At 42.8% G+C, this 23,538-nt stretch overlaps 1 protein-coding gene across 1 annotated transcript in view; it reads right to left on the bottom strand.

Moving 5' to 3' along the window:
- LOC117491203 (zinc finger protein 629-like) overlaps positions 1 to 9,199 on the bottom strand; it is a 28,664-nt gene extending 19,465 nt beyond the window's left edge. Inside the window, exon 1 of the mRNA XM_034141059.1 lies at positions 8,955 to 9,199. Within this exon, the coding sequence (XP_033996950.1) occupies positions 8,955 to 9,159 (205 nt within the window). The 5' untranslated portion in view covers positions 9,160 to 9,199. The remainder of the gene's footprint in view (positions 1 to 8,954) is intronic.
- Positions 9,200 to 23,538: the final 14,339 nt, after the last annotated feature.

The following is a 23,538-nucleotide window of genomic DNA, read 5'->3' as shown; positions in this document are numbered from 1 at the left end:
AATGATCTTTCCCAGGTTTCGGAAGTAGACATAATGTGGCGGTACGCATTGTTAGGGGCATTGATTGTTTTTCTATCATGTCGTTATACAACATAACCAACAATGGCGACAACACTTCCAGAAAGCATTTATAAAATTCAATACTAAAGCCATCGCACCCAGGGGTCTTACCCGATGTAAGAGATTTTGCTATTTCGTTTGGCGTGACAGAAGATTCCAATTTGTGTTTCTGAGTAGGATTTAGTACAGGAAGTGTAACATTCTTAAAAAAAGTATCCAGGCTATGGTCTTGCGCTGTGCACTCAGTTTGATATAAATTGGAGTAAAATGTTTGGAATTCGTGGTTTATTAGCTTGGGATCATTTATAATATTACCTCCAGAGTCTCTTATAGCTGGAATTGATCATTTCCCCTCTAACTGTTTAAGCTGAAGAGCGAGCATCTTTCCTGCTTTATCACCACATTCAAAGTGTTTTTTACGGAGTCTGTAGAGGGAGAAAGCTGTCTCTTCATGTAATATTGCCTGCAGGTCAGCTCCAACTGTGAGTAATGTTTTCTGAAGTAGTGGGTTTTTATGATCACGCATATGCTGTTTCTCAATAGTTTTAAGTTCTGATTGTAAATTATTTTTCTTTTTAATAGCTTTTCTGTGCTTAGCTGATGCATGGCTGATTATCCACCCTCTGCAGGTGGCCTTAAAGCAGGGGTCTCAAACTCAAGGCCCGGGGGCCAAATCCGGCCCGCGACTTCATTTTATGTGGCCCCGCAAGAGCTTGCAAAGAATATAATACATTTATTATACGGTTACATGCCACTTTACAGAAGCAGGTTGCCCATAAACTACATGTCCCACAATGCATCTCGTTTTGTGACATGCGCACTGAAGAGACTTGCAATTATTTGCCCTGGACTTCTGCTTTCAGACGTAGTTAATTACTAAGTTATTATCCTATCCGATAATAATCCAATTCAGAGGCAATAATATAATATAATACATTATTTTATATATATATTATATATTTATATAGTTACAACCGGCCCTTTGAGTGCAACCTTTATGCGAATGTGGCCCGCGATGAAATTGAGTTTGACACCCCTGCCTTAAAGGCTTCCCATACAGTTTGAATGGAAGACACAGAGTCTACATTTATTGATATATGTTCTTTTATTTTATTTTCAATAAGTGAGATGAATGCGTCATCTTTTAACAAAGAGTTGTTAAGTCTCCATTGTTTAGGTCTGTTCTCACTAGCAACTAGGAAAAAAGTGATCGACTGAGGGGCGTGGTCTGATAGGACAATACTATGTATGTCCGCATCCATTACATTTTTAATAACAGAGTGGGATAATAAGAGGTAGTCAATTCTTGAGTAGGATTTATGCACCTTAGAATAAAATGTATATTCACGAGAGAGAGGGTACAGTGTCTGCCATACATCAGCCATTGCCAGTGATTCTAACAGCTCATTGAAGGCACTTGATAGTGATCTGTCCATTGGAAGAGGATGGCTTGAGCGGTCTAGTGAAGCATCTTTTACTAGATTAAAATCTCCTCCCATCAAGATAGGGCTGTCAGTGTACTGGGCCAAAATGGTGATCAGAGGGCACATAAAGGAAGCTTGTGCAGAGTTTGGAGCATAAATATTCACTAATGTGCATTTTTCATTCTGCAATTTACCTTGCAAAACCAGATATCGACCTTCCTTATCACTAACCAAATCAGTCAGTTCAAAAGATATTTTCTTAGATATCAGTATACTGACACCTCTCGTGCCTCTAGAGCCTGGGGAGGAGAACACTTGGCCAACCCATCTTTGCTTTAATTTGTTTGATTCTTCTAAGTTCAAGTGGGTCTCCTGTAACATGGCTATATCACTATCAAACATTACTACGCCAAGTGGCATAGACAATACATAAATACAATCGTGAGATAAGGTAAGCCCCATCTCCTATCCGCGATAGTAGGGTGTAGGCGCAGGTTTGCTGCATCAACCAGACCGAAAAATAAATGAAATTAACTTATACAGTACCGGCATGTCCTGAGAATAAGACCGCAACATTTTTAAGTGTTATTTTGTTTTCTATTTTCTTATTCTGATGTTAATCAGCATTAACTTGAATAGAGCAACAAAAATAGTGAAAATAAAACTATGGTTGCCTCTACAGTACATACTTGAATTAAAGAGTTTGAAATGAAGGGGAGCAAGCAAGTTAAGATTTTTAAAGCGCAGTCACTTACATATTGACAGTCATCTTTAGGAAAGAAGAGCAACCAGCTCAAAAAACGTCTGGAAGTTTGACTTTCAGGTCCCTCAGTGTCGCCTCCGGTGATTCATATTTGAAAGTCTCTCCCTCGATAGTGATGACAAATCTTGCAGGATGAAGCAGACCGAATCGCAGACCGGTGTTCTTAACTTTCTCGATGATGTCCTTGTAGGCCGCTCGTTGTTTTTGGATCTCCATTGCCAGATCCTGCCGGACGAAGAAACGTTGGCCCTCGAAGAGTAGTGCCTGCTTGTTTCTGGATGCTTGTAAGATGCTCTGTCTGTCACCCCACCGGAGCAGCCGCACGATGATGGTTCGCGGAGGCTTATCTGGGTTCGGTTTAGGTCCGAGGGCTCTGTGTGCCCGGTCGATCTCTGGGAGTGGGTCGCTCTCTTTCAAATCCAAAATACAACGTATAATTTTGTTCAAGAAGCTGACCAGGGGCCTCATTTATAACGCCTTGCGTAGGATTGACGTAGGAAGGTTGCTTACGTAGTACAAAGCACAAAAATAGGTACATACATTTTCCGCCATACAAAACATTGCGTACCGGCGAGGGAAGTGCGTACGGCACTTCCTACGCCTGTTTCCCTTTATAAATCACAATCGACTCGTAACGCCCATATTTGCCTATACATAGTCAAAGAAACGCCCATTCATTCATTCATTCATTTTGACTGACTGCATGAAGAAGATCGCAGGAAATGACGATGGAACAGCTAAAAAAGACATCTCACACCGTGTCAGATTTTGGTTATTGTGGGGAGGTCGAGATAAATCACATTGTTTGGTGGATGCAGTTTGAACCAGAGTAGCAGCATGGAGGTCGGATCGTCACCAAAATAAATAAATAAGTGGTCCGAAAAAAGTTAATGACAAAAAAATACACATAACCTTCAGGCAGTGTGTTTGTACCGGGGACAGGAGACCCCCCCTTGATGAGAAACTGTAAGAAATGATCGGGGAATCCCTCCGGAGTGGAGTCATGACGACTGGATCTGAATTATTTTTGTTGTATTTGGTGGTTTGTGTTCCAGCTGTCGATCAGCAACTATATATCCATAATCCAGCCGTTAAAGGAAATACAACTAATGTGTTGTGTTATATTAGCTGTACAATTTACCACATATGGTGTTCTTAGTTTCCATACCTCCTGTGTTTTACGAGCGACTTATCAAGTCTTGGCAAACGGCATAAAACACGATTAAACGTGATAGTATATAAAACCATGCTCGTATCTACAACCTATAGAAATGCAAAACGGCATCAGTTTAGACGTAATTCTGTCCTCCTGCTTACCGCATCATTTATGAGAAAACATTTCATAACATTAACACAACATATTCGAGGTGGTTTTAAATAACATATCCGTATTTATTTATTTATCCAAGTTATGTTTTTGTGTGCACTGAGGAGTCTCAAACAGGCGTTTGTTTAATCATTTTAAGATTGGCTTTAATAATGTTTGAAAATGAATTCTTCATATTTGATAAATGACAGGTAACATTTTATTTATGGTGTTATTTCCACATATTTCTCTCCGTTCTTCCTTCTGCCAACGGTGTCGCAGTTTCTCGTCTCTCCCGTTTGTGTGCTAAGTGCGTACGCATGGGTTAGAGTTTGCGTGGAGGACAGCACATTTTCCCGTCAAGTTAGTATTTTATAAATCGCAAACATTGCGTAGAAACTGGCGTACGCCATTTTTTGAGCGTATATCCCTTTATAAATGAGGCCCCTGGTCCCCTGCTTCAGCGCCTTCCTTCAGCCCACTGATTCTGATATTATTCCTTCTTCCTCTGCTCTCGAGGTCGATAACCCGTTCGCGTAAAAGTTTCACATCTTTGGATAATTGTTTAACTGTCGCACCGTCGGTGCTGGCTTGATCTTCTAGCGTACTTATCCGTTTTTCAGCGTTAGATATCCTGTTGAGTGCTGCTTTCGTGTCTTTATTCATTGTTTGTATAGTCTTTTGGAGAGTATCAAATGTATTCTCAAATCCCTTTTTGATATCTTGAATCTCTGCGCACAGCTGCTGGGCCCAGCGCGGTGTTACCTCTGTGTTTTCCTCAGCTGGTTCCATTGTGCGAGCGTCCTCGTGGTGTTTATTCCTTGGCGACTTCGCTGTCTGCCTAGTTTGATGCTTTTTAGGCATTCGCTTATAACCAACTTCAAGCAGCAGAGATCAAAAAGTCAATATCAGGAAAAGACTGTTTTAGCCGATTATTTTTAGCAAATTCGGTCTGATGAGAAGCAGCCACCTAGTGCGCCATGTTCACCTGTCGTGTCATGTGATTCTCACCTAAATAAACGAAACAATTGAACAAAATTGCTAGTCAAAATTCCAATACCTCAGGACAATTTTTTTTTTTTTTAAAGCAATATTTTTAGTGGCCCGAGCGGGCAAGTGGAAAGTACGTTATGCTGGCCCGGTGTGTCTAAATAGTGCTTCCGGGACAGCGGGACATTTATAATGTCGAGCCCTGCATTGTAATTCACCATAAGCAATTGTTGACTGTAACGCAGGCATCCTCAAAGTCCGGACTCCGGTCCGGATCCGGACCGAACCACAACTGTCTCTGGACTCTGAGCAAATTATACTTTTCATATGTATTATCTGTATTATCTGTGTTATCTGCGAGACATCGCCACAACACAACGAGTCAAAATTCTCCGCTATGTCCACTGCAAACAGCGCTCTGCATGTCAGACTGTTCCACTGTCTGTGTGAGTGTGTGTGTCTGTCAACGCTTTGGTCCAATCACATTCAGCATCCCGTCAGCGTTTTTTCCCCCCACCAACAGTCTGCGAATCAGAGGCACAGTAGGGCGGGTCTTCGCGGAATGCGGGTGGGGAAAATGCGTGTGTGTTTAAAAAAAAGAGCGAGAGTTAACAGCTCATCTAGTTGCATCTGTACTGTAGCTAGTAGCCTAGTTTCACCTACCGGGGTGGCAACTGCCACACTAAAAATAGGCCTTGCCACCCCAGTTGGCAGCTTTGTTTGAAAGAAAAGTTGAGGCTCATCGGACATATGAGAGAGAAAGTCTCTAATGTCAGAGTGCAAGTGAATGCAGCACAAGATGCACGTCTTGTAACCCCTCCCCCGGCCCTGATTTCATTTGAACCGTACGGCGCAAAACGAGAAGCATTCGGACCCAAGTACTGAAGGAATGAGGTATTTGCGGTCTACAATGACAGAGAAGAGACTGTCAAGTTTGGCTGTACTCAGCATTGAATCAAAACGCACTAAAGCTATTGATCTTAATAAGTTTGTGAGGCGTTTTGCTGAACAAAATGGTAATCGCCGCATTCAGCTGTAATAGGCATGTCAACTTGATGCTCTGCTCACGGATGAGCATACAACACTGTTAAGATGATGACCTTACGTGTGTAAATATTAGGGCTGTCAAGTTAACGCGTTAATAACGCGTTAATAACGCGTTAACGCAAAAAAAAATTAACGCCACTAATTATTTTAACGCGATTAACGCATGTGTATTTTTTTGTCCTCGGCCGCCGTAGTTTCAGAGCGCATCGAGTTTAAAATACCATCTACAAGCTGATGCTGACAGCCCCGCTCCTGCTGCCCGCTTGTGGCAGACCACACTTCCACGCTCACCGGCAGGCCCGGACTGGCCATCGGGAGGACCGGGAGGGTGTGTGTATGTGTGGCGCGAGCGAAGCACACCTTACGTGTTGTTGTTAGCATCTGGTGCTAGCTAGCTGAGCTAACGGATATAAGGAGCTGTTTCAATGAAAACAGAGGAGCGACATTTCGCCGACAACTGCGCCGAGCACTTGACTTTATGCAGGTAGCCAGACCGCACACTCAGCACGGATAGTGCCGCAACACAGCTCATACACACAGGCATATATGCCTTGAGCTGCACATAGCTCCAACGATCCTCCACATTCACACACACACACACACAGTATTGTATGAGAGAGGTTCTAGGTTGAATTGAGGCGAATATTTGTAATGTTCAGAGGTTGTTGTGTTTAATATTCATGAGAATATTTGTCATTGTTCAAATGATAATAAACAAACATATAAAGCATAGTTGTCCACTCATATGTTGATAAGAGTATTAAAAACTTGAAAAATATCCCTCTAAGGTACATTTAGAACAGATAAAAAATTTGCGATTAATCGCGATTAAATATTTTAATCGACTGACAGCCCTAGTAAATATATATTTTTCTTTGTGGGGGTCTGCCCCCAAAAAACAGTTTTAAGTCCTGAGAAAGTCAAATAAGACGTGTGTAAAACTACACTGCCCAGCCAAAAAAAAGTAACCACTTTGATTTAACTAGGCCAGTAGGTAAGGACATTACACTGGATAATAACTGAAGTATAAAAGAATGCATGACTGAAGTGATGGAGACCATGTTTGAAGGCAAACAAAGAGGAAATAACAGGTCAAATCAAGCAAATCCCCCTCTCAGATTCCACAGCAACCAGAAGAACATAAATACTGGCTGGTGATTTGATTAATCAGCTTTGTGATGGAATAAAAAATGCACAGTGCATTTCCTTAGCTGTGGATGAGTCCACTGACACCACTGACAATGCTCTGTTGCTGGTGTTTGTGAGTTTTTATGATGAGGCAAAGGGGGAGTTTGTTGAAGATGTGTTGGGCCTGACGAACCTCAGTGGACACACAAGGGGGCAAGACATTTATAAAGCAATAATGGGAATGCTGAATGAAAGAGGGTGCAGCTGCCTTTATTCATAACTGTGCAGCTCACACTGCGACTGAGGGATCAAGCACAGACACAATAACAATGAAAACTGTTGCATACAGATTATTTTTGTTTGTGCAACCTCGTGTTAAGAATCTTGTTGCAATTGTTTAAAAGTTTGAATGACCGTAATAAACGGACCTTTGTCTTATTGAAACAATTTTTTTGGACCTTTAAGATTTGTATTTGAGTACCCTTGCTGTAACGTCTATGCCAACCAACTGTAATTTGTAATGTATTTTACCATACTTCAAAGGTCAAGTTCTGGCAACCACAGCAGCCCAAATGTTAACGTAAATGTCAAGTTTTCTTTTTACAGTGTACTTATATCTGTACATTTCTTTTCAGTTTGCTTCAAGAAGTGGCTTCAACAGACAGAAATGCCAGATTGGGAAAGGCTGGACGCTACACAACGGGAAACATTATGGATATGAACAAGGAAAAACAAAAAACACTTTCTTTGTTGCCTTTTTCTTATCATACATAGTGTTACTGTTTTTGTTACCATTTAAATATTGAATTCTATTTATTACTTTTATTTTAAATCAAATGCACCTGTTTTAGATAATATATTTATTTTGATGTATAGGTTGATTTGCAGGTTGATTGTTATTTGTATAATTATTGTATTGTTACTGTGTATTTTATTATATTAACTAGCTATTTATTGCTATGAAATTAAAATACTGTTATGAACACTATACAATGTCTTTATTTTGGTAGATACCAGAATGCATGACACAATGAATCTTTGTAATATATGTATGTTCTCTGGTTTAAATAATCATACCAGTATTTAAACAATGTATGCTGGTCACCTGGAATCCTGGTAAGCTTCCAGCATGATATATTTAATACTATTATTAAACATAAACTAGTGATAGATGGATGCTGGTGACCAGCCATGCTGTTTTTTTAGCTGGCCATGATGGCTGGTTTAGCTGGTTTAGCTGGTTTAGCTGGCACCAGCTAAACCAGCCATCCTGGCCAGCTAAAGTGTCCAAAACCCCTGGCGCGTTTCCACTACACGGCCTCGCTCGGCCCCGCTCGGTATGGCTGGGCCTCGTTAGGACTGGCTCACTTTATGGCGCATTTCCATTACAGTTTAGGAACTGGGGTAGTATCTATAGTAACGCAGTGTAGGCGGAGCCGTGACGTGATCTTCAGAGAACCACAGGAAAAACAACACAGCCGTTAGCTGTTAGCACTCAGAGCTCACAGCTCCTCATATATGTTCAGAAACTAGACAAAAGTTAAACAAGTACAAACCACAGACTGTCTGTGTCATGGTGAATACAGTCGCTGCTTTATTTATGTCTGTATAGGCCGTTGTTGCGAGTGTGGACGGTCGGAGCATATACTGCGTTAGCTTAGCCAATCTCCATTTAGAAAAACACGCATTTTAAAAGGTTTTTCGCCTGCCGTCTGTCTGCAGACTTGACAAAGCATTAATTCATGGTTTTTACTAACCGGTATCAGTATGTTGTTACTTCGGCATCATTTTGAAACGTGTATTACAATTAAATCACGGTCAAATATGTCCATCTTGTTGTAGTTGTATCCCCCTTGCCAGCGATGCTCTCTCTAGTTTAGCATACTCAGCCCGACTCAGCCTCGTTGTCTCTGGCCCTAGACCCGCGATTTTATGAGGCCAGAAAAACTGTGAATTAGGACCCGCCGGCCGGTACTAGGCCAAGTGGAAACGCAACCAAAGACGGGCCGCTGACGTCACAGCCCTCTTAAACCGTGCTCCGCGCTGTAGTGGAAGCAGCCAACCCATTTACTGGCTGGTCAGGCTGGTCAACTTAGCTGGTCTAAGCTGTTTTTTTCAGCAGGGTAATAACACAGGAATAGAACAAACAGTAGTTTACAAATAAGTCGCTTTGGATAAAAGCGTCAGCTAAATGCAATGTAATGTAATGTAATGTTTACGAAGTTTAGTTTCTGACCTGCTCTGTGTAAACGGACTTCCGGCTTCAGAACAGCGTCCAGAAGTTTCCGATGCCGCTCGTTCTCCTCTTTAGAACGACATAGTTGTTCTTCATATTCCGCCACGGTTCTCTCAAACAGTCCGAATATCTCTAAAGCCGCCGCAGTGAGACGCTCACTCACCACCTCTCTCAACATGTCTACTTTAGACATACTTTCAATCATACACTGCTTACAATAGGGTTGTAACTCCGTTTCTTCTTCTTCTTCTTCTTCTTCTCTCTTGGCGGGTCGCAAACAGCTTTTAGTCGCACACCGCCACCTACTGTACATGAGTGTGTATCATCATGTCATTCCATCACTCAACTCATGGACGTATATATCCATAATCTAAACAAAACATAAAATAAATAAAACAAAACAAAAATCCATTATCTATTCTAACCTAATGTTAGATTATTTGACCTACCCCAGTTTCACTCAGAAAGGTAAACAGTGCCTTTCTGGTAGCTCTTACTCCTTCTCCTTCTGTTCCCAGAATGCACATTGTACTCCCTCTCTGCCTCTATAACTTTATCCTTTAGTTTTTCTCTTTCAGCTTTATAGCTGTCACAATGTAATAAGATGTTCCACATTTTCTTTAACTCCACAGTTCCTACACTTGTCACTGTCACTTTTCCCCATGACATACAGCGTACCATTCAATGCTCTGTGATCCAGTCTGAGTCTAGTTATCATGATTTCCTCCCTTCTGTTTCTTTCTTTATAAATATTAATTGTGATTGTCTTTTGTACTTTGTGATACTCTTTGCCTTTCTGGTCTTTCTCCCAGATCTCCATCCCTTTTAGTTTTTTCCCTTAGATGCACGAGTGACTGGACCCTACACTCTTCCATAAGTGGGTCAAAAAGGACCCGTATTAGAATAATATGTGTTTTTATGCCATTTTTGTCATTTTGGTTAAGAAAAATCACTTGTATAATATTTAGTATTATATTTTGGTTCACACTAGAAATATTTTATATTTAATTTTTCACTATTTACAATTTTAGACATTTTTACATTTTGAAAAGAAAACGTAATTCCATAGAAAATGCATGCGGGTCATTTTTGACCCACTTATGGAAGCTTAGGGTAGTAATACAAAAACTACAATTTCTTAAAATGTAAATAAAAAATTTGAATGGCATGCCAAAACATGTTTTTGGAGGAATAGCTGGAATATGAAATGATAAAAAAATGTAATTACAAAGATACTCTAATGGCGCATTTCCACTACACGGTCGGCCTCGGCCACACTCGGTACGGCTCGGTACGGCTTGGCCGCGTTGGGCCTTAACAGGGCCGACTCACTTCATGCTGCGCTTCCATTACAGTTTAGGAACTGGGGTAGTTACTATAGTAACGCAGTGTAGGCGGAGCCGTGACGTCATCTTCAATGAGAAATCCAGAAACACAACACAGCCGTTAGCTGTGAGCACTCAGAGCTCACAGCTCCTCATATCTGTTCAGAAACTAGACAAAAGTTAAACAAGTACAAACCACAGACTGCCTGTGTCATGGTGAATACAGTCGCTGGTTTATTTATGTCTGTATAGGCCGTTGTTGTGAGTGTGGACGGTCGGAGCATATACTGCGTTAGCTTAGCCAATCTCCATCTAGAAAAACACGAATTTTAAAAGGTTTTTCGCCTGCCGTCTGTCTGCAGACTTGACAAAGCATTAATTCATGGTTTTTACTAACCGGTATCAGTATGTTGTTACTTCGGCATCATTTTGAAACGTGTATTACAATTAAATCACGGTCAAATATGTCCATCTTGTTGTAGTTCTAGCCCTCTTGCCTGCGCTCCTCTCTCTAGTTTAGCATACTCAGCCCGACTCAGCCCTGTTTGTTGGCCCCGATAGAACCACAATTTTCTAGGGCCAGAAAAGAGGGGAAAAAGTGGCCCCGTGCCGTGCCGCGCCGGAACGAGGCCTAGTGGAAGCACAACCAAAAAAGGGGACGGCACGACACGGCACGCTTAAAGCGAGCTACGCGCTGCAATGGAAATGCGCCATAAGAAAACCACCTCACCGGGTCAAAAAAGACCCACTTATGCATCTAAGGGTTACTGCTTTTCCTTCTCCTTTTCCAAGTTGAACTGGTAATTGTATTTCCTTTTGTAATGCACTTTTTGCTAATTTATCAGCACACTCGTTCCCTTTTACCCCCTCATGTGCAGGCACCCAGCAGAACTGAAGATCTATACCGCCTCTGTGAAGTCTTAACAAGCTATGGTTAAGTTCTATGAGTATATCCAGAGCCATATAATAGAAGAGTTACGACATCTCCGTTCACTCCAATGGACCAGTTTTTTTACAGCAATGGCGGATCGTGGAGCCGTCAATAGTTCCCCGGAAGTTAGTTTGCCGCTGACTTCCGGGGGACTATTGACTCAAGAGGCTCCACGATCTGTGGCTAGCAGCGCAGTAGAGTTGCAGCATTCGTGATGGACTTTTAAAGGTAAGAAGACGTTTAAAGATTTATATTGCGGATATTATCAGCACTTCTGAGTCAAATTAACATGTGTATTAAAGGCTGTTAGTGGATTATCCCATAATCTACTGATTTAGGGAACGTTTACAGATAACAGATTAGGCTAGGATACCGGATAAAGTTAGCAACACACGTTAACCATGAACAGCCTATTAATCCGTTCTCCTAATGTTATTTCATCCAACGTTGTGGAATTAGAGAAAAAGGGCTTCTAAACGTGATTTTTTTGTGGGGTGGAGGAATATAATATTAGCACGTGTGATTGTAATGAGTGGAGGTGGAGAAATTACGATCTCCATTTTGGAGTAGGCCTACAAGCTAGTATAATAAAGTTAACGTTACACAATAATAAGGAAGAGAGCTATTTGTGTGATACATCGCTATTGATATTAATTTAGAGTGCATATTTGAGACTTCCAAACAGTAAACAAAAACGTAATTTATGGGTGAGTGTTTTTAGTGTATTCTGTTGATTATTACCTGTCTGTATTATGTTGCAGCTCAGCTGATTTTGAAATGATGGCAAAGGGAGAGGGACCAAAGTGAGAGTGAAAACACAAGGTAAATGTAATACTACTGTTGTATATAAGTAAGCATACTAAACATGTAAGTAATGTAAGTAATCTTGTTAGTGTATATTAGTAACCTACTGTATGGCAGGTGGAGGGGCAGTGATGTTACAGGTGGAGGAGCATGGATGTTGGCTGGGTGCTGGCAGGTGGAGGGGCAGTGATGTTACAGGTGGAGGAGCAGGGATGTTACAGGTGGAGGAGCAGGGATGTTGGCTGGGTGCTGGCAGGTGGAGGGGCAGTGATGTTACAGGTGGAGGGGGCAGTGATGTTACAGGTGGAGGAGCAGGGATGTTGGCTGGGGGCTGGCAGGTGGAGGGGCAGTGATTGTTTACAGGTGGAGGAGCAGGGATGTTGGCTGGGTGCTGGCAGGTGGAGGGGCAGTGATGTTACAGGTGGAGGGGCAGTGATGTTACAGGTGGAGGAGCAGGGATGTTGGCTGGGTGCTGGCAGGTGGAGGGGCAGTGATGTTACAGGTGGAGGAGCAGGGATGTTGGCTGGGTGCTGGCAGGTGGAGGGGCAGTGATGTTACAGGTGGAGGAGCAGGGATGTTACAGGTGGAGGAGCAGGGATGTTACAGGTGGAGGAGCAGGGATGTTGGCTGGGTGCTGGCAGGTGGAGGGGCAATGATGTTACAGGTGGAGGAGCAGATTCAAATTAATATCACATCCATTGCTGATGCCATTTGTCATACTTTGTTAAACTCACAAATAATAAAGTTCCATAACTTCAGTTGGAAACAAAGACCACACCTTATCTCCCCAAGGCAATTTCCCATCCAATAGGTGTGCTATATAGGTGTGTATTACCCTTTCTCCTGTCTGTTTCTCCCTCTTTCAGCACAAGAACCAGAGGGGGATTCAATAGAGCAGGGCTTCTCAAACTCCGGACCAAGGTCCGGATCCGGATCGAACTGCAAATCAATCCGGACCGAACCCTGTGTCCCATTCTAAAAAAAAAATAATAAAAAAAATCCGATTCTGATAAATTAATGTATATCATCATGTACGTGCGTCTTGTGTCTGACATGTTGTGAGAATGAACGTGCATATATATTTACTTGTGTGCGCGAGCGTGACACGCATAGCAGACCGCAAGTTAACCGCAAGTTTACCTTGACATACTGTATGTATGTATTGAATGTGTGTGTGTGTATACAGGGGCGCCGTTTACCGACAGGCAAGGCAGGCAAGTGCTTGGACCAGAAGGGGGCCCCCAAAGAAGGTAGATTAAGAAGGTCCACAGCAACGACAACATGTAACACCCTTTAATTTCAGGGATGCAAACTCATCAGGTATGAAAAAGGTGACAAGGATCCGAGCCCCCCGACCCCACGGAATAACAGAGGATTTTAGCAGTCAGAACAACTAAAGCAGTTAATAATAACAGAAACGCCAAAGAGTCACATCTAATAGACATTTATAAAAGCATTTATTTTAATTGTGTAGCAGTCAGTTTATAATTTTGGCAGCACTGTTGAGCATTTTGAAAATTTATTTTCATGCCTCTGTGCAAGGCTTAGTCTTTCTATCTTTATAGCCAGTGGTGTAAAGTAACTAAGTTCATAAACTCAAGTACTATACTTGGGTACAATTTTGAGATACTTTTACTTTACTTAAGTATTTCAATGTTTTGCTACTTTGTACTTCTACCCCACCACAGTTCAGAGGTAAATGGTGTACTTTTACTCCACTACATGTATTTAATACCTTTAGTTACTTTACAGATCTGGATGAATGATGTGAAATATAATCAAGTGTTAAATCAGACTTAAGTTCCACCTGGAGTAAATTCACAAGCTACCCTGCAGTATACAAAGTCATTCAAACTAGCTGCACCTTTACCAGCTTTGAGAACACTTTAATGATCAATCATTATAAAACATATCATATATATTATTCTGAAATGGACCAATCTGCACAATCACTACTTTTACTGTCGCTACTTTCACTATATTTGATGAGAATACTTTTCTACTTTTACTTGAGGAACATTTTGAATGCAGGACTTAAACTGTAATAGAGTATTCCTACACTCTGGTACTTCTACTTTTACGGGGGGGGGACTTTACTGGCATTGATCCGGACCAGTGACCTTGTATAAAGTTCGCAACTGGACCTTTAATAAAAAAGTTTGAGTACCCCTGCAATAGAGCCTGAATACCTGCACTGAGACCCTCACCCTGCACCCTGAGTCTCAACTCTCAGAGTTTTTCAAGCCTTTCCCTGTTATTTGTATTAAACCAAACATTAAGCTTCCCAATGGTGTGGTCTTCGTTTTGTGAAAAAGTGCAAATGCAGTGTTTGAATATGATTACCTCACATATTTTGTTGCGGCTGTCTGTTTTGATTGTTAAATTGCTCCTGCTGACATGAGCTAGCCATTTCCCCCTCCTCTCTGTGTCAGTGGGGAAGCCGTACATTCTGATTCTTACTCCTTTTTCGGAGCGATTGGAGCATCCCCAGGCAGCACAGCAAACCATGGTGGAGACGATATGCCAGGACAACACTGAGGAAAAGGCACAGACAAACTGCATGACATGCTATTCAATGTTTATTGAATTCCATGTATTTACAATGGATGTTCCTAAAACAACACATTTAACGTCATAATCATGTTGCTGCTAGTCCATTGATAGTCACCTGTTGGTCTCCTGTCCTTTCTGAAAGTCATAAAGATTGCATTAGTCATTTAGATTACTTATGTCCTCAAGTACCATGGGATTACTGAAACCACCATGAATTTAAAAAATGGTAGAAATTAATCTAATCTAAATTTTGAAGCATTCCTTGCCATCCCCTCCCTCTAAATATATCAATAAACATTAGGAAGTGATGCTCCTGACTACCATACCTGTTTAAGAAGATAATATTTGTTTTAAATAATTCAAATCAATACACAACAGCAACAGGCTCTTTAACCAAGGCAACGTTAGCCTAACATGTATATGTTAACAAGTAAACTAGCTGTTCACACTATTCCTAATATTATCCATAAATATTAGCAGATTCTATTTTATTTTTAAAACATATTGATGTAAATATATACACATATCGGTATGTTGTATAAATATTGCAAATCAAAACCTTTATTCACTACTTATTACCAAAAATCGTAGTTCTATCTCCGGTAATCATGCATTCAAATGTCCCGCCACGAACTTCCGGGGATCTATTGACTCTCCCTGAACCACGTGACGATCAAGCATTTTGGACTTCCGCTGTCGTAACTCTTCTATCTATATGGCGCTGAGTATATCTTCCCTGACAGTTGTTGTTGACTGTATGCTTTTTAATACGGATAATGAATATGTGCATATCACCACCCTATCTGGTCTGACCTCTTCAACCCACTGTAATCCTATTATTACTGCCAGCATTTCTGCTGTGTACACTGATAGTTGATCTGAAGCTCTTTTTGAGATCGATATTTTAAAGTCTGGGATATATATAGCAACTCCAACACACTCTTCCTTGTTCTTAGAACCATCTGTGTATATTTTGAGGTTTCCGTCACCGTCATATGATATCTATCTTTACCTACGCAGATATGGCCACTTCCGCGTTCTGTCAGCAGCAACAGCACGGTGACTTCCGGTCACAGTCTTTCAAAAATAAATCCAAATCCCAGTGATTTTAAAGGGCCCATGTCATGCTTTTCCGGTTATTACCCGTCCCCTTGTGTGTTATGAAGGTTTTTCTGCATGTAAACGGTCTGCAGAGTCACAAACCCTCAAAGTACACCCTGTAGCGAGTAAAACTCTAACACAGAAAATACCTGTCTATGCTGCCCCAGAATGCCTCGTTGGACATTTCTCTTTTTCTTCCTGGGTACAGTGACGTATTTGGGTATAGTGACAATTTGCGGAGCCGTTACGTTACGTCCGCGGAGCCGTTACGTTTGGACCAATCCGCGGACTTCCTCACACACACACACTCGGCGGGACGTTGCGAGGCTCGCTGCTGCGAGGAGCGGACACTGGTGTGGGGTCGGCGAGACACCGCAGAACTCAGCCTGAGCACACACACAAACTCCCAGCCAGGCTGCGGGTGTGTGTGTGTTTCGGGCTGTGTCTCGCTGTCTCGCAGACGGCCACTGGGCTCACAGGGAGGGGGGGGGGGCAGGAGCTCCAACAAGCCGTTTAGGACAGAGAGTGAATACACATACTATACAGAGATGCTGTATGAGAAACCAATGTGAGTTTGGAAAATTGCACAATATAAATGTATTTTAGTATACCTCAACAATGGAATTATGATCAGTAGAAATGGCCATGACATGGGACCTTTAATGACTTACTGCATATGTACAGTACATTGTGCTCTTTTCTCGATGCCAGGAGAGCCTATACCTGAACACCAGTTTGAGTCATCACTAGCAGTGTTGCCAACTCCATAGTGAGGATTTGCTGTCCTTAAGGCCCCTACACACCAGGCCGATATCGGCCGTCTTGCGTTGTTGGGCGAAAACGGGTTCCTTGTCGCCCAAAGTCAATTTGGTGTGTCCCGAACCCTCGGCCGTGACACGCCTTATTTGGCCTTTCACGATCGACACAAGCTATCGGGCCAAGAAACCACTCTGATCAGCTGTTCAGCTAGCAAATGAGAAGCGAAACGGAAGTGAGGGACGTAAACAAACGATTTAAAGCACAGGACAGCAGCTAAACCCCAGCAGGTGATACTTAAAGACATCAAACATAGCCCTTAAATGTCCTCTCTTACCTCCCACACATAGCAGGGACATCTCTGATATCGGCGGGAGCGTCCCCGGCTGTCCTCTGCTGAGAGCTCCGTGATTTGTTTGGTCGAGTCCGGTTTTTCATCTCATCGTAAATTTAGCAAGAAGTGGCCATTATTACATTGCTGACTCAATAAACTACACACCCGCCAGAACACTGCGATCATCAGATGCAGGTCTATTAACTGTGATTTTATAGTATGTCTGCACTTTATGTGCTCATTTCATCATTCATGTATTTTTATATTCTAAAACATGTTTTCGATGGACGAGAGTGAAAATGGAACGGCACCCGCTATTTGTTTGTATATCAGTCTGTTCTTCTTCTCTGTCTTCCGGTTGTTGCCTATTTTGAATGACGAATACACACTACCGCCGCCTGCTGGTAAGGAGAGTTATTGCCACTCACGCATGCGCAGTTCGTACGTGCTCGGCTGTAGTAAAGCGGTGTATTTCAGTGCGACACACGGCCAATACGCAGGAGAACTCGTCGATGGATCTGTCGGTGTCGGATGTCGGCGAGTTCTCTGGTGACTGCCTGGTGTGTAGGGGGCTTAAAAGTCGCAATTAAGTAATTTGCATAATTTACAATATGCATGTAATTGTAATGGACGCTGTAGGAGAGAGGAATAACGTTGTGGGCAGGACAATAAGTGGGTAAAAAACACCCTAAATATGTTTAGAACTGCAAATGAAGTTTCTTCTGTTGACTCATACATGTAGAGCAGGGGTCGGCAACCTTTTTGATATGAAGTGCCATTAAAATAAAAAATTGTTATCGGCGTGCCAACGATCGAGAATTATCAACGGGGGGGGGGGGGGGGGGTGGAGGAACTTGACGCTGGTGAACTATCAACGGGAGGGCGGGGGGAGCCTCGCTGCGCGGAAGCAGTGTGTGTGTGTGTGTACCTGTCAGCACAACTTACATGATGCCATTTAAATAATTGGTTTAAACGGCATAATAATAAGGACGATCGTCCGTTCTGTGATTCTCCAGAACACACATGTTATGATATTAGGGTCATGCAGAGTGAGATGAGATCGCTGTCCCTTTAAGAGAGAGAGAGAGGGGTATGTGGCGTGTGCATGTGTGTGTGGATGGTTAGAGCGACAGTGAGCGAGCGTGTGTATGTTTCTGGAAGTGAAACGAGGCAGCAGAAAAACAGAGGTCTGTGATGTATTTTGTGAAACAGAAGAACAGCTAAATAAATGCAACGGCCTCCCAAGAAGAGCTCGCCTCTCTCCAGTCATTTAAGCTAAAGTGGGTTATTGAACCTGAAGCTTGTTGCTTCTGCCCCTCCTCGACTACGGTCTGGGAGCCGACAGGAAAGTTCAACACACAGATGGCCAGTCCGCCCCTTTGTAGAATATTATTTCAATGAGAGATGAGCAGATCGCCACTGGGCTTTCAACTAAAGACACAGCCACGCAAAAACTGTGGCATTTGTAAAGCTCCTTATGGGTACTGCAATGTGTGAAGTGCTTTCCTCTGTGGTGAAACGATCAGCCCTGCACCACGGAGGAAAGCGGCAGAAAGTCACCTGGAGTTAAACAGAGCGGGGCTGCGCTGCGTGCATGGCTTCCTTCTGCAGGTAACGGGGAGATGCGCTCTGGCGGCGGTCTCGTTCAGGATCCGAAAATACAATTTAAATATTTTGCACACTTATTCGACTTATTCCTAGTGTGCCACTGGTTACGGTGCCGCGTGCCAATGTTGGCACGCGTGCCAGGGGTTGCCGACCCCTGATGTAGAGAATGACATTTAAGAAAAATGTGGAGTGGTCTCTTATTTTTTCCAGAGCTTTATGAAAAATTCATGGAGCCACACAGAAGAGTTGCAGAGCGCTTCAGATGTTTAGCTAAATGAAATAATTATTTCAAAGATATACTGTACAATTGTTAATTAAAACCTAATTTTGTCACTGTAGGGCCCACACAGGGGTCAAACAAACTGATTCTGTTTGTAGGTTGGTTTGTAGCAGTTACATAAGCCGCGTTCACACCGGAGTACTTTTCCCCGTACTTATCGCGTTTAGTTCCGTTAGTACCCCTTATGTCGCGTTCACACCAAAAAGAGTACTTAGTGCCGGGAACTTTTACCCCCATTTTTTGTGCCTGCTGAGAGATGGTACTTTCCTGGGGGAAAAAAGTGCCCCAGTTCTGATTGGCTGGGCGAATTGCAAACCACGCCCCGTAAAACTCTGAAATGTTTTGTAGAGCCGCCATTTTATTATCCTCGCATTAGCATTATTAGCATTAGCATTCGCCCAGCGCACAAACGCAGAGAGACTAACTTATGGCAACACAAAATAAAGCATGGGAGCGGTGGAGATGAGGAGGTGTCGGCGTTCTGGCGATTTACTCGGAAGGCTTCAGTAGAAGCTGCTGGGACTCCCAGCAGCTTCTACTGAAGCCAGTCCCCAACTCCGGGGACTTCCGGCCGGGGACTTCGGGTGGCAGTATACACCGTGAAGTGGTTTGCGGCCTGCCAGTAAACCCAAAGCAGAAGAAGACGAAGTGACGTCAGCGGCTCATTTGCGTAATCTTCCCTCAGGGAATGGGGTAATAAGTGCCGGGGCACTAAGTATGTTTGTAGATATCTAATAAACTAAAGCATACAAATAAAGAAAGTAATGTAGGCCTGTTATACTGAGTGATATATATTATACACACTGCTCTGCTTTCTGCACAGACCTCACAGCTGTTCTCACTGTAAACATCGCGTTGCGATGAAAGCAGTTAATAAAATAATATCCAGGGGATGCATGCAGAGCTGTCATTGGCTGAGATAAGTCCGGCCGTGCATCACGACTCTTTTAAACATCTCTGTTGCCGGAAATACATCCGCGGAGGATCCGCGGAGGACCGTGGAGGACTCATCAGTGTATCCTCGATTATAGCTCCTCCAGAGAGCCTCCTCGATGCTCGATCCTCGGTCCTCGAAGTGCATTTAGAGAAATTAGATGTCCTTCAACATGGCACGCTGAAATCCATTTCCGGGTCACTACCGGAGGACCGAGGAGGGGAAATTAGTGAAATGAGAAAGGGCCCAGGACATTGCATCGAGTTCATAAGATGCTCTGTCCTGTCTGCATCGAGTTCATAAGATGCTCTGTCCTGTCTGCATCGAGTTCATAAGATGCTCTGTCCTGTCTGCATCGAGTTCATAAGATGCTCTGTCCTGTCTGCATCGAGTTCATGAGATGCCCTACTCTTCTGCATTGAGTTCATAAAGTGGTACGTATTATACACTATCTTGCTCCAATGTGTTTGCTGTCAGCGAATTTGTCTCTGTTCCTCTGTTGTGTTCAGTTTTTGTTCCCCCAGATGCAGGTGTCAAAATGGTATGTATTGCATGGTCTGTATTGCATGGTCTGCATGTTCGGTGGTGAATTAATTCAAGCAGGTTTAGTGTCCTAAAAGTAATTTTAAGGATCCTAAACCTCACACTGATTATACTTTTAAGATCAGGGATGCAAACTAGTTAGCTTTAGGGTACGGTCCCCTTTTCCCCCCCAAAATGTGGCAATGAAGTGAATTGTGTGAAATGTGGATTTGTATCTGCCCTGGCAGCTCCCTGAGAAGTGCTGCTCTGGGAGCATTAACTATTTTCACCCTATACCGTATGTGTTTGCATCCCTGCTTTCTTGTCTCCTGTTTTGGTGGGATCATCGTAGTAATACAATATTTGCTTTTGAAGGTTCCTCTCTATCCTGGGCTTCATCATCAATATCGACACGTTGATGTTGATGGTTCCTGTGCTGCTTGAAGGACAGTGATATGTCCTGACCTACAGATTCAGCCAGGACCACTTGGAGCTTATCTTTAACTCCATCAGAGCATCCGGTAGGGTTCATATTTACCAGCCGCAACACTAAGTGACAGCAAATGCTTGTATTCTTTTCAGTTTGTCTGTCCATATGTTTGTTTGTTTTTTTGGAAAAATGCGGTTCTGAAGACATATACAGTATCTGGAAGTGTCACAGAAACCATTTTGAGTATTAAGAAAAATGTCTGTGTGTTTGTCTATCCGTTTGCAGAATTTGTCACCACTGTGATACAGTCTGAACTGTATGATAATGTCATTCAACTTAATTTATGTGGAAAAAGATCATTCAGGCGTGGCTGGTTCTAATTTGTCTTTTTTTTTTTAAAGCATAAAGATATATTGAATATCTGTGTAATATACTTGCATATCTTGTGTTTTTTTAAGGTGGCTGGAATAACAACCCTAATGCCAGCCAGTTCAAGTACATCTTCCGGAAGCTGATGGCCCGGTGTGGGGTTGTTAAACCAAGCAGCAAAGGTAATGTGACGGCACAGGATGACACAGAGTCCCTACCAGCTGTAGCAATGTCCTCTGCTGCCCAGTCCTACCACATCGACACATCTACAAACCTGTCAGCTGTAAATATGTCCTCTGCAGAAGAAGGAGAAGATCTTCCATCCCCGTTTGCTGACATTCCTGCCCTTGTACATGACCACAGCTACCTTCCCACCCGCTTCGATGGTCTTGTGGACAACGCTCGTGTACATTTCAGGTAGAGGTCGACCGATAGTGTATTTAGCTTATAACCGATTGTGCCAATAGTCAAAATCTGCGGTGAAAACGATGGGCGATTAATCGGACGATAGTCCAAAAAAAGAAATATTCACAGTCCGTCGAAAATTCTAATTTCCCCATGCTTATTAATTATTATTAATCGGTCCACCTCTAATTTCAGGATTTGTTGTGCGACGGACTTTCAAGAAGCTGTCCTGTGATGTCTGCCGTGCCAGCCTGGTGACGGACGCTGCATCTGCCAGTAAGGACAAGAGCTACCACCTGCTGACTTTAAGAAACAATGGAGGCCTGGTGATTCCGTCTGAAGGCACAGTGAGTGTTGTCAGGGCAGCAGAGTGGGTAATTCGCCAGGCATCAGCAGATTCCAGACGATCACAGCCCATCAAACTGCTTGAGGTCCTCTACATTGTGCGGAAGAGGATAGGTCCAGAGGATGTGTTTTTGCTCGGGGAGCACATTGCCGACACACAGTATGGAAGTGGTAACGTATTTCAAAGGTTCTGGATTTGTTTACAAATCTAGAAACTAAATACAAAACTAGGACGATATGAAGATCTGATGTCAAAAATAATTGTGATAAATGAGACAGAACTGGCCTGTCTGTGAGCTCATTTTATGTTGGTTTGGTTCTTCTGATAAAGGTGTGAATTTCTAAATAATATACCACCATATGCTATTGTCATTAGTTGTGTCCCTGTTCTTCAAGCTAAGGCATTGCTAAATTAACAACTCTTGGCTTACAGAGTGGTGACATGAGACCGATTTTTATATATAAAATATAAATATATTTAAATTTTATAATTTATTTTAAATATTAACAATATAATAAAATAAATGGAAATATATACACCGGCAAATATTTAATATAAATACCTTGTGTGTGTGTGTATAGCTATTGCTTTATCTGCTTAATGTTATTTTCATATGAAAGTCCATGATTATAAGTATGCAGTATCATAACTACATCTTTGATGTTTATAAAAAACCAAACCGTTTGAAAATTGGTTGAAAATTGAGCTAGCTATGGTTATTTAAATAGTAAACCATAATGTTATGAATGAGAGCACTGCCTGTAGCAAGATGGCGGGCATGTGGCAACGTCGGTCTCCATTGGCCAGCAGCACGGGTGAGTCATCTAGTGTTTATGGTTTATATATATATCTGTCAATGGGCCGTTCTCATTTAATCAAATCCCCCTCCTCGACCCCTCGACTACTCGGTCCTCCGGTAGTGACCCGGAAATGAATTTTAGCGCGCCATGTTGAAGGCATGGATGTATAATAAGAACGATTAGCAGCCCTGTGAAGGACATCTCATTTCTCTAATGGCGCATTTCCACTACACGGTCGGCCTCGGCCACACTCGGTACGGCTCGGTACGGCTTGGCCACGTTGGGCCTTAACAGGGCCGACTCACTTCATGCTGCGCTTCCATTACAGTTTAGGAACTGGGGTAGTTACTATAGTAACGCAGTGTAGGCGGAGCGACGCTGCATACAACTGCCGTGACGTCATCTTCAATGCGACACAACTGACGAAACACGCAACAATGGAGGATGTGGATACCATCGTTAAGTTGTTTCTGTGTCTGTGGTGTTTTATCACAGCAAGAAGGAAGACTTTGTTTCGAAAAAGGCGGCTTATAGCAAGACGTAATAGAGAAGCAGCTCATGGGAGACTTATGGCAATCGTAGAAAGCGGGCAGAGACAGAGACTACTACGGCACGCTCAACGCTACTCGGTAAGCTAACGTTCGCTAACTAGCAATGTGTTTCACGCTCACTATACGACCAAAGTGTTTCAAGTATTTAATTAATTGTAGCTACCACTTTTACGTATTAAAATATGTATGCTTTTGTTTGTGTATTTCAGACGTTAGGTCGCCGCCGCAGACCATGTGTTTGGATGCTCGACCGAGCTACCGAGTGGTGGGGTGTGATTGTTCCGTCTTTCACACACACTCAGTGGGTGGAAAACTTTAGGATGTCTGAGGACACATACACCTACCTGTGCAACAAACTGCGGCCAGCGATGGAGAGACAGGACACATCATTCCGCAAGTGTATACCTCTAAAGAAGAGGGTGGCCATCGCACTGTGGAAGCTTGCGACCGGCTCAGAGTACCGAAGCATTGGACATCTTTTCGGGGTGAGCAACACAACTGTGTGCCGGTGTGTGCACGACTTCTGTGCTGCTGC

This window comes from Trematomus bernacchii, unplaced genomic scaffold, assembly GCF_902827165.1.
Source record: "Trematomus bernacchii unplaced genomic scaffold, fTreBer1.1, whole genome shotgun sequence".
In the NCBI taxonomy this organism is placed as follows: Eukaryota; Metazoa; Chordata; class Actinopteri; order Perciformes; family Nototheniidae; genus Trematomus; species Trematomus bernacchii.
Note: the sequence above shows the minus strand (reverse complement) of the source record. Positions and strands in the feature narration are given on the sequence as shown.